Source organism: Homalodisca vitripennis, chromosome 4, assembly GCF_021130785.1.
Source record: "Homalodisca vitripennis isolate AUS2020 chromosome 4, UT_GWSS_2.1, whole genome shotgun sequence".
NCBI classification, from domain to species: Eukaryota; Metazoa; Arthropoda; class Insecta; order Hemiptera; family Cicadellidae; genus Homalodisca; species Homalodisca vitripennis.
The window spans coordinates 196,022,137-196,035,477 of record NC_060210.1 but is presented as its reverse complement, the minus strand read 5'-3'; the positions used below and the strand labels follow the sequence as shown (position 1 = coordinate 196,035,477).

The 13,341-nt window shown below is 35.7% G+C and overlaps 1 protein-coding gene across 2 annotated transcripts in view; it reads left to right on the top strand.

Annotated features, from left to right (window-relative positions):
* The window catches only part of LOC124360854 (proto-oncogene tyrosine-protein kinase ROS-like), a 41,761-nt gene that overhangs the window by 25,858 nt on the left and 2,562 nt on the right, over positions 1-13,341 (top strand). The window contains exons 14-21 of one of the 2 annotated variants that reach the window (XM_046814805.1): positions 25-227; positions 1,466-1,681; positions 4,205-4,426; positions 7,297-7,529; positions 8,571-8,765; positions 9,894-10,132; positions 11,331-11,522; positions 12,269-12,420. In XM_046814805.1, coding sequence (XP_046670761.1) covers positions 25-227; positions 1,466-1,681; positions 4,205-4,426; positions 7,297-7,529; positions 8,571-8,765; positions 9,894-10,132; positions 11,331-11,522; positions 12,269-12,420 — 1,652 coding nt within the window. Of the gene's footprint in view, positions 1-24; positions 228-1,465; positions 1,682-4,204; positions 4,427-7,200; positions 7,530-8,570; positions 8,766-9,893; positions 10,133-11,330; positions 11,523-12,268; positions 12,421-13,341 lie in introns of both variants that reach the window. The other variant, XM_046814804.1, reaches the window with a different exon arrangement.

Sequence of the window (13,341 nt, the reverse complement as noted above, 5' to 3'; positions counted from 1 at the left end):
CTGAAACTAAGTTTGTATTTTCAGGGCTGAAATGGAAAGCTTCACAATGAGGAGTCAGGATTGGATTCCGGTTCCTCTTGTGTTTTCATCAGATACTTTTGACTTCTTCTTGATGGAAAATTTGATACCTAAGACGCAGTACTCGTTTCGTATGAAGATAGTGTTCACCAGCCTGTCTTCGCCTTATATTTGGCCTTCCGATTACAGATTTACTTTTGAAACTCTAGGTAAGCAAATTGAGAACCAATCAAGTTACACGTGTACACAAATGTCTATACATTATGGTTTCATGAATCAAATTTTGAATATATATTCATGTATATACCAATTGTAACCCTAGAACAAATTCCACTTAATGTAAAGTAGCTTCTCTGCAGCCATCTGTTTGGCCTTATAAATGAAATAGGCTATTTTTATTTATACAAATTTAATCCATATTCCGTATAATTTAATAAGAATTTGGTCTTGTGATTACATGTCAGTTTGGTTATTTTAATACAAGTACGGTTTGTGGAACAATCTTTATTAAATCAGGGATGCTACAGGTCAGGGAAATCAGGGAAAAGTCAGGGGAAAAAAAACAGGACTGGAAATCAGGGAATCCGGTCTCAAGTCAGGGAATCCGGTCTCAAGTCAGGGAATTTCGACGTTGGTCAGGGAAAAATATAAAATCCCTTTACACAAATAAACTTACTGCCGCCGCGCCGAGTCCAAGCCTGCAGACGACGACGCGCATGAAGCAAAAACCCTGGGGATTGCGTCGAAAAAAGTCAGGGAAAATGAAAAATTTGGTCTGGAAATCAGGGAAAAGTCAGGGAATTTCATTATTGGACTCCTGTAGCAACCCTGTAAATATATAATGGAGTAATGTCAGTGCCAATTAAGAGTGTATAAGAATATCAATCGTTTAAACTATTAAAATGAGCAAATCATGTAACCTTGATAGTTTTATGTGCTGCTTATATTATAGTTTCGGACTTAGCATTTACGATAGTATTTTCTTTTTGTAAATACGTAAAAAATTAATATTTTTTTGTAATTAAGTTTTTTAATGACATTTTTAAGTAATGCAGTTATCTTCAAAAGGAACTTGCAAAGGTTTTTCCTTGTACAACAATCCAGGTTGTATTTAGACTATACTCGTACACAACTGTGTGATGTCTGTTTCCATTGGAGAGCTATAACTTTTATATAATTTTAAAAACAAATATTCCATTTAAACAAGTAAATACTCCATGGTTAGGAATCATTATTAAATATAAAAATATAAATTTTTAAAATGGACAATAATAATACAACTTTTAATGAAAAAAGTATAGTTTGTATAGGAATTGTGTAATCCCTTTTGAGTAAATATTTTAGGTACCGTATTGAAAGCTATTAATTTTTCAAAGATTTTGTGCTTTGTTATATACTTTAAATGCATTGGAATGTTGGTGCTTACTAAGCAATTCTGTTGATGAAGGTGACCGTCCAACCCGACCAGGGATTCCAGTGCTGCACCAGTTGAGGGGAAACATCAACCAGGTGGTGTGGAGTGAGCCGGCCAGAGAAAATGGAGCAAAAGTGACCCTCTACTGGCTCGAAGGACGGACTGACGAAGGCGTTCGTGAGAAGAGAGAGGCCAACTTGAGCTCAGCTGTAGATCATCTGGACTGGACCCTCTACTACAATGGATCCAGTATGTTTCTTCTGTCAAAATATGTATGGGCTTCCACAAGTGTAGGCTTTAGGAACAGTTTTCTTTTTTTATTGAAAAATATTTTTTATTCGTATTCAGCAGTGATTAGTGTTTACAAAACATTTTCTTGGTAATAATATAACTAAGATATAAACAGTTTTGGTGATACAACTAACTTCAAAATAATATATTGGTTTATTCATATATTGGATTATTTGATGATTTTTTTTTCTCCTTGGGGCGGCCTACTGCCATGCACTTAAGCCTCAAGGGCTTTTTGCGCACCAAGATGTTTGATGTTACAAACTGTTGTCATTTATGTTTGATATCATTTATGCTGTCATTCCTAGCTTGCTCGTTTTATTTATGATTGTTGATAGTGAATCAAAGATGTCCTCATATGTCTACATTTTGTCCAGAAATAAATCACTTTTGGTGTGGAAAAGGTTTTCAAAATTGTTGGATGATGTCCTTGGTATGATACTCCTCTTACAAAATGTTTGGTGCATCCTACACTAATGTTATGTTACTTTTAAGCATTCTACAACACCAATACACTTGTTGCAAGGACAATCATGAATTACCATAATACACTGTCATCTTGCGATAGGACGCCTTCATTTCTCAAGACAATCATAAAAAATCACTGAAGTAACTTACAACTTCTACTCCACGTGGTGGCCATTATGTGAAACATGAAGAATAGCATTGCCACCTAGGATATCAATCATACAACTTTTCACAACTATATAACACTTTTAACCTTGAAGTTGGCAGTCATTCAGTTTACATCGGCATAGACTGCCGCTTTAGTGGCATTCGTTAAAGATTGTACGTCATGATGTTAACAAATGATTCAATTGTTATAACATTTAACATCAAGTTTAGCGACGATATTTAGGTACCATTGAAAAGATGAAGAGTTGTTTCCTCAGCACAAAATTTTTTTGTTCTTATTGTACCGTCTAAATAGCTGTTATTTGTGATTGTTTGTAGTTGCCATTCTCGTCTGCTAACTGAGTGTACAACTATAGTGTCCTTATTTTCGTTCGGTAAAACATTTATTTCAATAGTTGAATTTGATTTATTACATGAAGAATTGATAAACATAGTTGTGTGATTGTGTGACTGACAAAATATTATTGTGTCATTGTTTATTTTTGTTTAAAATTTATGTAAGTGTTGGTGTTTTGCCGGTAAGCGTATGAAAGAATTGTTTTGAACCTAAAACGTTTTGAAGTAGACCAAGTTGGTGTAAATAGCTTCTTTAAAATTTTTTTGTACGGACCCTATACAACTATTTATTTTCTGAAACTAGATATATTTTTAGGTACTTTGGGATTATACCGACCACACCCAGACATGAATCGTTATTTGACATTTTGCTTCTACTGATTACTAGATTAGCGTAAAACAATATTTCGCCAATATAAAACAGGAATAGTCTTATCGCAAACCCCTCCCCATCCTCAGACAGAGGTCAAAGTCGAGCGGTCTAGTAGATAACGTGATTGCAGAGTCGCGTCGCTTTGTTGTACTTCCGTGTTTTAACCCCTACATTTCTCCAAACACAAAAATTCTACAAAAACAAACATTACCAAACTAAAACTAAACTCTTTATTGAAAAAACACTCAACACTTGTTTTTATTCTTGATCACATTCCGCCACCCAAAATGCGAGTGCCTCCGGCCATCAGCGTGGGACATCAGCAGCAGGTGCTGCCCCGCGCTGATGTCAACGAAAGAAAAACATCCATCGAGATAGTACCTATCAGTAAAATATCAAATTCTAGAGGGGCTGATCAGAAATATAAATTGAATTGTAATGGAAAGGCAATTATGTACCGTGCAAATCATGTGATGCCGCGCGGCCTGCCGTAATCGGGATTCTCGAGAAAGATAAGATAACAGCGACAACAATACCGATCACAATACCTGGAAATGCTTGTAAGTTTGTAATTTTGTAATTAAAGAGTTGTTTTTTCATTCTATCATGTTTGTTTCTGTAAATTTATATTTTTGTGTTTTTCATACTGGTGTGGTCGGTATAATCCCAAAGTACCTATTTTTAAATCTTTTGGCTAAAATGGAATTATTAGTTTCCAACTTTATATTAGTTTATCAATGAATTATATTTATCAGTACGTTTTATTATTCTGCATAATTACTGAATAAAACAACCAATAATATCATTATAAAAACACAGTATTTAAAGTGTAGAGATAATTTAGAATAAGTGCTTGTAAATGGAGCAAAAATAGCGCCACTACAGATTTTTAGCTGCCACCTCTAGGGTTAAGAGTTTTGTTTTTTACATCCTTGTATTTTTTTTTTTTTTTTTTTTTTTTTTTTTTTTTTTTTTTTTTTTTTTTTTGCTCATAGAACTATACTCCGATGAAAATTATTATATTTTAGTTGAGAAAATAAAGTAGATTTACTAGTAACATTCAGTACTTGTTTTGACTAATTTTGTGTATGCATTTTTGATAGTGGATATGAAATACATTTTATTTTCACTTCCAGAGCCCTATTGGATAATGGCGGAGCTGAGTTCGTACACAAGGTACCAGTTTCGGGTGCGCGCACGGAACGTGTACGGGTGGAGCGAGTTCAGTGAACCGAGCGAGTGGTTCTCGCTCAACCAGGCTGCCCTGTTGCCTGAGCAGGAGCTGGGTGTGGTGGTCTGGGTGTTCACTCCGCTCGCAGTATTGGCACTCATCCTCACACTCATGTGCCTCATGTGTAGTAAGTTGTCACTTGCTTCGCACAATTACGTATGTTTACAAACAAGTATATTTAGGAATTCCACTTTACAGTAAGTTGTTATCCGTTAATATCGATTCTGGATCATCTGTTATGGTGTAATAGAGGCATATTTGCTTTAACCCTTTGAGTGCCGCTGGCATTATCCCAAGTCATATGCATAAAGTGCCAGGCTGTTTTTTGTGTGCATATTTATAAGCTTTTGGAAAAAAGCTGTTGTAAAATAACATCCAACAGGTTTTTTTATGTACTTTTGTACTGTCAAAATTAGCAACGCTGCAACAATCAAAGGGTCTAATCTCACTTTTTTAGTGCTTTTTTATTTTTTTAAATAAAAGAAGTTGTGCTTTGTTACTATAATAATAGTTTATTCTACATATGATGGTTTTGTTCTACATATGCAAATAAATCAAAAGGAATGTGTATGAAAACATGAGTGTAATCATACAAAATGTATTAAGAATTAAATTACAAAACTGAAATAGCCGTAGGATGTACTTTAAATTAAATTAACCATTTAAAACTAACTAGGTTGTTATTTACAGGTTACAAACAACTACAATAATTTATTATTTTATTATTGAAAGCCAATAAGATGATTAAAATTTATGGATTTAAAATGGTAAACTATTTTTAGTGTAGTAGAAAATAGTGTAGGGGAAAACCAATCTGGGTTGATTCAGGCCTCAGTGCAAGGTTGAACATAAATGGCAATTTGAGGTTAATGAATGAAAAAGTGACGGAAAGATCTAAATTATGTTCCAGGATGCATTGAACCAGTGCGTATTTATTGGCATTAATTATTATTGATGTTTATTGGAGAACTTTATTCTCACTGAATAAAATCGTTTAAAAATGCATACTACACTAAAATATCAATATACAAGGGCTATCCAGAAAGTAGATTATGTTTTGATATAAACAAAAAACAAAGTACAAGAAAAAAGTTGTATTATGTACTTTTGAAAGTGCCACTAAAATATTATTTTTCAATATAGTCACCATACAGATTTAGGCACATCAAAGTGGTGAACTAGTTTGAAATTCCAGTGTTATAAAATTTTACCATAGAATTCAACCAGGTAGTCACACCCTACTGCAGTTTTTGGGGGTGTGTGTGTGCGCGCCTATGCCATAGACTGTATTTTGGTTTTGCAATTTACATATTTTACCCAAGTCTCGTCTCCTGTAATGATTCAATCGCGCAGTGTATCATTCTGTAAGTGTCAAAAAACGTCAATGAAGTAGCCATACATTGATTTTTATGAGTTTCTATTAAGATTTTTGGAACCCATCCTGCACAAAATTTATGACAACCTAATTTCTGCATAACAATGTTGTGTAACAAACTCCCTAAAATTTGAGAAAAACTAAGTGAGAGTTCTGTTTTTGTGACTCGACAGTTTTCTTTCATCTTCACATCAATTCTAGAGACAATTTCATCAGTCACAATGTTTGGGTGTCCACTTCATTCTTCATCGTGCACATTAATTCGGCCATTTTTAAACCTAATGACCACTGATGCACTCCACCTTCCGTAATCACATCGTTCCCATAAACTTCACAGAATTGGCAATAAATAAATTGGTTTATTGTGCTTAGCACAACTTACCCAGCAGGGATCACTTCTGGCTGGTTTATACCTACCAGTTGAACCCACCACTGGGCACAGCAAAAACCGATGTGCCACTTCAATCTGGGCAACCTTATGGATGTCCAGTAGCGGCACATCACTAACCGCAAATGTTGAGATTCTGGGGTTCATGGGCAATTCGATAGGTCTAGTCCACTGTGGAAGATGACTGTTGGAGTCGGTGGGGTTTGTTCCCTTACCTCAGAGGCTCTTGTTAACCTCAACAAGGGTGTGCCACCCCCTGCCTACTTTGACTGGAGAGGCTGGTTCAGAGCTGGCCTCCCCTTCTTCCGGGATGACTTTGAGATGTAGTGCCCTAATTCTTCCTCATGGATCTCGATAGGAGGCGGCCCCTACTCCCTAACCTTACCCATCCTGAATATCCTATCACTCTGGAAGCAGCGCAAAGGTTCTTACAGAACTAAGTGCAATTTATAAGCTTCTTGTCCTAAGAGAACAAAAAAAAAAAAAAAAAAAAAAAAAAAAAAAAAAAATGTGCTTAGCAAATAAAAACCGTATTACTGACCGCACTTCACAACTCACGGGATTTTCAATTATATACACATTTTAAACTGCTATTGTAAAACACAAAAGAGCGACAGTAACCTCTCACCTCTCAGCTGGATTGCCACTGAACAGAGAAACGCCCTGACATCAAAATGACCGTGATAGTCCAGCCCCTAGCGGCTGGCTACAGGACGAAACGTTATCTACTTTCTGGATAGCTCTTGTACAAAACAGTTAAATAATAACACAATAATCTAGGTGTAATTAAGCTACTACTTCTGTAGTTCGTGTTGAACCCAGTTAATATCGATCGACCGAAGGAAGTATGTACTGATGGGGTTTGTTCCACTTCTCCCTAATTTTATGATTGGGATTCCTACAAATAATTCTTTCACATTGTTTATATTGATAAATACATACATACACATGTATATATTTAACAATGGAGTATTGATAGCTAATTTTCACTTTTTTCCTTATGTAACTTAATTTATTAATATTTCTCCTGAATCTGAACCATTGTTGTGATATACTTTATTTGATTTTGGCCAGCCTTTATCTTCTGTCCAATTCAAAGAGTGGCTTATATAAAAATTGTAGTAAACACATTTTTCAGCTGTTGTTACAAAAAGAGAGAAAGAGAAGAAGACGCAACAAATGTTAACCATAAACACCAACATAATAAGAACTGGAAGTACGGATGTTGAATTAGCGAATCTGCGGGAGCTCCCACGACGGGTGAACTTCATCCAGAACTCCAACGCGTTGTATACTGCCGCCGACTTCATCCCCACCGACAGAGAGATAGCGTTGTTGCCGCACATCCGCAGAGACCACATCACTCTGACAAAGTTCCTGGGCAGTGGAGCGTTCGGAGAGGTGTTTGAGGGCCGGGCCAAGAGCGTAGCGGAGTCGCCAGCGATCGAAACCAGAGTTGCAGTCAAGGTTTGTAGAAGTTTCAATCTTCATCTGGAAATATAAAGTTGCAAATTTATAAATTGTATCATGTGATTGATTATTGTTAAAAATATATGAGATTGTCTTGTTATTTGTAAGTCTTGTACCAAAAATATTTCAATTCTGTGCTTAACAAAGTCAAGATTTTTTAAAATACAATTTTACCCATCTGAATCAACTACCCATCTGCGGCTCTACACTAGTCTATGACAAGGATATCGCGGTCAAATTTTTAAAGACCTACTATAGTAACTAAGGATAAAAGGTTATTATAAAAATACAAGAATTGTTTGTAAAGCAAGTTTTTTTGTGCTGAAACAATTCGTTTCTATGTATAATTTAAAAGAGAAACCCATTGTTTATTTATATAATTGGCACCTAAATTTAAACACTTGTCATATTTAATTACTCATTTTTTCAAGACTTAGTGTATAAAATTCTGCCATGTGTACACTTAACCATCCGTTATTGGTGAGGAGTTCTGGAAACAAATGTGGCAAAAAAATACTAAGATATTTCTTGATTTTGGAGGATAAATGGAAATCACAATTAACATGTTTCTCTGATTTTTCAATGTCATCAAACCAAAGTCTGGCCACTTGTTTTGATCAAGTGATCAAGACTAATGTCATCATAGACATTAGTTAATCCTTCCCAAAACAAATTTTGTCATTTTATGACTTCACCACACCTCATAATGACATGTTCTCCATTGTTTCTACACTCCTCATAACGTGGTCTCCATTGTTTCACACCACAAATTAATGTTTAATTCCTCAGGTCTCAAATAATTGACCAAAGAAATAAAATACCAGACCAGACTCGACAGTCAGTGGAGTAGTTAATAAAGGTAGCATTTGTAAGTCTAGTTCGGCAGAACGACCATTTTGTATTCTAGTATTCACATAATACCCATAGCACTATTATGTTGACTATATTCACCATTACTGGGTGTTAAAATTTATAATGAAGAAATTTTCTGAACACAACTAAATCACTAAGTGTTAAATTTATTTGAATATATTTCAGACACTTCGAAAGGGTGCTTCACAACAAATGAAACTGGAATTTTTAAAAGAAGCCCAACTGATGAGCAATTTCAAGCACAAGAACATTCTCCAGCTGTTGGGTGTTTGCTTGGACAATGACCCCAACTTCATCATTATGGAACTGATGGAAGGTGGAGATCTGCTTGCATATCTGCGTTCTAATCGCCCTCTAGTTGTGAGTATTTCCTCATTTCGCATCCATAACTCTGTACTGTTCAACAATGTCAAAATTAACAGTTCCACAAATAATATTTTGTACACTTTTATTTCATCTGCAAGAATTGTACTTTAAAATAAGATAGTAGAGTTTACAAAAACACATGTATATGGACATACATAAAGACCAAACCATTTTCACTACTCTCAACTTACTCATGCACTAGCACCAATGTGATGGAGCCCTTGTACTAAATTCATAACATAAATTTATAGACCTATTGGTTATTTCAGTGTTTAAATAAGTTCACAAAAAATTCAACTCAATCTTAGTTTTTGCCTTATGGAAGGCCAGACAATTAATTAAAACATTTTTAATTTTCAAGGAAGAGCGATTTTATCAAGAGTGATCTCAAATTGTGGTTTAATTTTAGATATTTACTTTTAAAGGAAATTCAAGATTAAAAGACTCATCCGATAATACTCCAAATCTCTGTTCTCTAACTTCACAGCCGGTGTGTATTTTACTCACTGTTAATTACTCACTCAATAATTCTCCAAATCTCTGTTCTCTAACTTCACAGCCGGTGTGTATTTTACTCACTGTTAATTACTCACCTGATAATACTCCAAATCTCTGTTCTCTAACTTCACAGCCGGTGTGTATTTTACTCACTGTTAATTACTCACTCAATAATTCTCCAAATCTCTGTTCTCTAACTTCACAGCCGGTGTGTATTTTACTCACTGTTAATTACTCACTCAATAATTCTCCAAATCTCTGTTCTCTAACTTCACAGCCGGTGTGTATTTTACTCACTGTTAATTAATCACCTGATAATACTCCAAATCTCTGTTCTCTAACTTCACAGCCGGTGTGTATTTTACTCACTGTTAATTACTCACTCAATAATTCTCCAAATCTCTGTTCTCTAACTTCACAGCCGGTGTGTATTTTACTCACTGTTAATTACTCACCTGATAATTCTCAAAATCTCTGTTCTGTAACTTCACAGCCGGTGTGTATTTTACTCACTGTTAATTACTTACCCCTTAAAACTGATTGACATTCACTGCCATAATATCATGTTTATGATTTATACATGTTGTTTATGAATTGAACCATTACACAATTTGTGTGTGTTAGGCCGTGGAGAACAGCCTTACACTGATGGACTTGTTGTCGATGTGCGTGGACGTGGCGCGTGGTTGCCGCTACCTGGAGGAGATGCACTTTGTCCACCGAGACCTCGCCTGTAGAAACTGCCTAGTCTCCTCAACAGATCCTCGTTCTCGGGTCGTCAAGATCGGTGATTTCGGACTGGCAAGAGACATTTATAAAAATGATTACTACAGAAAAGAAGGCGAAGGGCTTCTACCAGTCAGGTAATGTGAATTTTTGTAGACATACAGTTTTTAAGTGTGATAACATTTTATATTGTAAAGGATAATGACTGCCGTTCATAACTACACAATATGTTAGTTCCTAGACAAGCGCTGCACTCTTGAGCTGATACTGGAAGCTACTTTGACTAGGTGGTAGTAGCAGAACATTTCCCTATTCTTTTTTTTATTTTTCTCTGCTTGTTTACGTTTCTGCATGTGGTTGTTTGCCATTGTACTGTAGTATCATCGTGAATATGGCGAGATCAAGTCGTAACTTTAGTTGCAGCGAAGTAGATTGTGAATCAGGCAGTTTCGAAATAATTCAATGTTATAAGTATGCTGTTTTAAAATTATTTTACTTTGTATTTTCGCAACTTTAAAATTGAAAAAAAAGATACTTGACAAAATAAGTTGATAAAAATATTTTATTAATAAATACCTTTAAAATGGTACTAAAAACATAATTTTAGCCTAAAAGGTGACTTTTAATGGCTACGTTTTATGTTTGAGCGGCCGGATAAATAGGTATGGCTAAGGGCGCATCGGCAGTACTTAATGCATACGGAGGGTAAACATGTAAATTATTACAGATCTGGGAACGTCTCTCGGGTATGAAATAGTCTCATTGAAGCAGCTGTTAGTAACTTCTGCAGCTACTGTTTTACTGACATATTGTTATGGTGTTTTTATAGCTCTTTGTACAAGTCATTTAGTCTTATTTTAATTCAACCATTTCATCATTTGGTTTACCTTATGGGCTTAATAATTGTTCAACAACTACCATATTATATGGAATTTAATAACATATCCAATGATTTATAATATATATATATATATATATATATATATATATATATCAATAAACATTAAATCGCAAAAAGCACTTGCTCCGCCGGGACTCGAACCCGGATCTCTCACTTGCCGGGTGAATGTGCTACCATTACACCACAGAGCCCTTACTTTTTACGATTCAATTATTTTATATATTATATAATTATATATATAAACAAACTTCAAACAAAGAATATTATATGTATATATATATATACATATACTAGCAGACCCGACAGACGTTGTCCTGTACACACGTCTTTAATTCGAAAATTACTTAATCTGTAACAATCTGGGCTCCATATATATACAATAACTACAATGCCAGCCGGCTCCCTCCAACTCACTGTTACCTTGTGTGAGACAGGTGGATGGCCCCAGAGTCCCTGGTCGACGGGGTGTTCACCAGCCAGAGCGACGTGTGGGCGTTCGGTGTGCTACTGTGGGAGATCATGTCCTTGGGACAGCAGCCGTACCCGGCTCGGAACAACCTGGAGGTGCTGCACTACGTACGCAACGGTGGTAGACTTGGCTGCCCCCCCAACTGCTGCCAGCAGATGTGAGTTGTCTCTGTACCCTCTAGTCTGTACCCACGGGGAGTGTTAAAACATGCGAAAACTGAAATTAGACCAATAAGCGACTCGACCATATCATCATACAAATTATGTGAAACGGCTTATTTTGCGTTTAAATAAATGTTTCTTACAGCCATTAAATGGCACAATTTATGGGCGAGTTCTTCCAATTACAAAACATTTCATTTTAAATTCCCCAATGCCATTGGCTGTGTTCTTTATGTATTACAGCTTATGTTTACATTTCAACCGACTTGGCTATCGATAACAGATGTAATGAGACTTTGTCAATGATCCGTGATTTTATAGCAATAAAAAGTGTTGATTGGTTGTTGTTTGACTCACTTGTTTAATTTGACCAATTGCTGCGTTTTTACTATGATTAGCCTAACCACGTGGGATTTAACAAGTTGCACAATGAAAGTAAACTCCTAGATTTCAAACTATTTAAGTTAAAATGTTACAATTGGTTACGCTTAAATCCTTTTTATGACAAATGAATTTTTTAGCCCTAGATCTGTACATTTGTAAATTTTATTCATTGTTAACTTTGTGAATTTTAAAATCTTTTATAACTTTTTGTAAATGTCTTAATTTTTAATCTAAATACTGTACTGTTCTGTATCTCATCGCTCTGTATGTTGATGACCATTGACGTTGTCTATTGCAGGTATGTGTTTTGCTCACAGACAATAAATGATTATGATCTAATTTAAACATTACTTCACAGGTACGACTTAATGCTGAGGTGTTGGAGTTTCAATCCCGAAGAGAGGCCAATGTTCATTTATTGTCTGGACGTTTTGATGGAGCTGAAGAGGAAAACGGCAAATGCCCAGTTACACAGAGCTCAACAGGGCCAAGAAACTAGTTTCAAGCAAGGTTTGTGGCTAATCCATTAAGTTTTTCAATCCCAGAATCTTAGTGTCCGATGTAGGTTAATATTAATGCTACGATGGAGGTTAATATTAATGCTACGATGGAGGTTAATATTAATGCTACGATGTAGGTTAATATTAATGCTACGATGGAGGTTAATATTAATGCTACGATGGAGGTTAATATTAATGCTACGATGGAGGTTAATATTAATACTTCTATAAAGGAGTGGAGCCTCAAGATTAAGACTATCCAAAATGTTTATCTCTCCTTACGTTAAAGGGTGAGCAGCTCTCTTGGATCAGAATAAGATGTTGACAGGACATGGCCCCCTAAACAAACATCTTATGAGGGTGGGTCTTAGCCAGACTGACGAATGTAGACTCTGTGGAGAAGAGAAGGAATCAGCAGAGCATACTTGGTTAGATTGTTCTGCCATCTTAGAAACTCGGAAAAGATTCCTGGGAGCATATCTCCTCAGCCCCAAGGACATCAGAGAACAGGAGCCCTCAAATCTGATCGGCTTCTGCAAAAGCCTCGGACTTTGAGGACACAAATATAAGTAAGGGAGGCGCAAAGGTCCTTTTAGGACTAAGCACGGGGACAAACCGTCCTTTTCCCTCAGGACCAAAAAAAACTAAAATGAACGTACCGTAACTGGATTTATTCGGACATTTGCCATCATGCAGTGCTACAAGGAATCAGTATCAGTGAACGATTTCTATTGAAATTGAAATAAAGGTCACAGCAAGGTCAAAGTCAAACTTACAGCTAGGACTACTACAATGTTGATGGTTGTCAACACTATACTCAGATTTCAAACTGTAATGTTTTATGCACATAATGAAAACCTACAATGGAAAACCAAAAAAGTTAGGAGAGTTGTCAACATCTTAACTCACATTATTTATTCTTCAAATAATA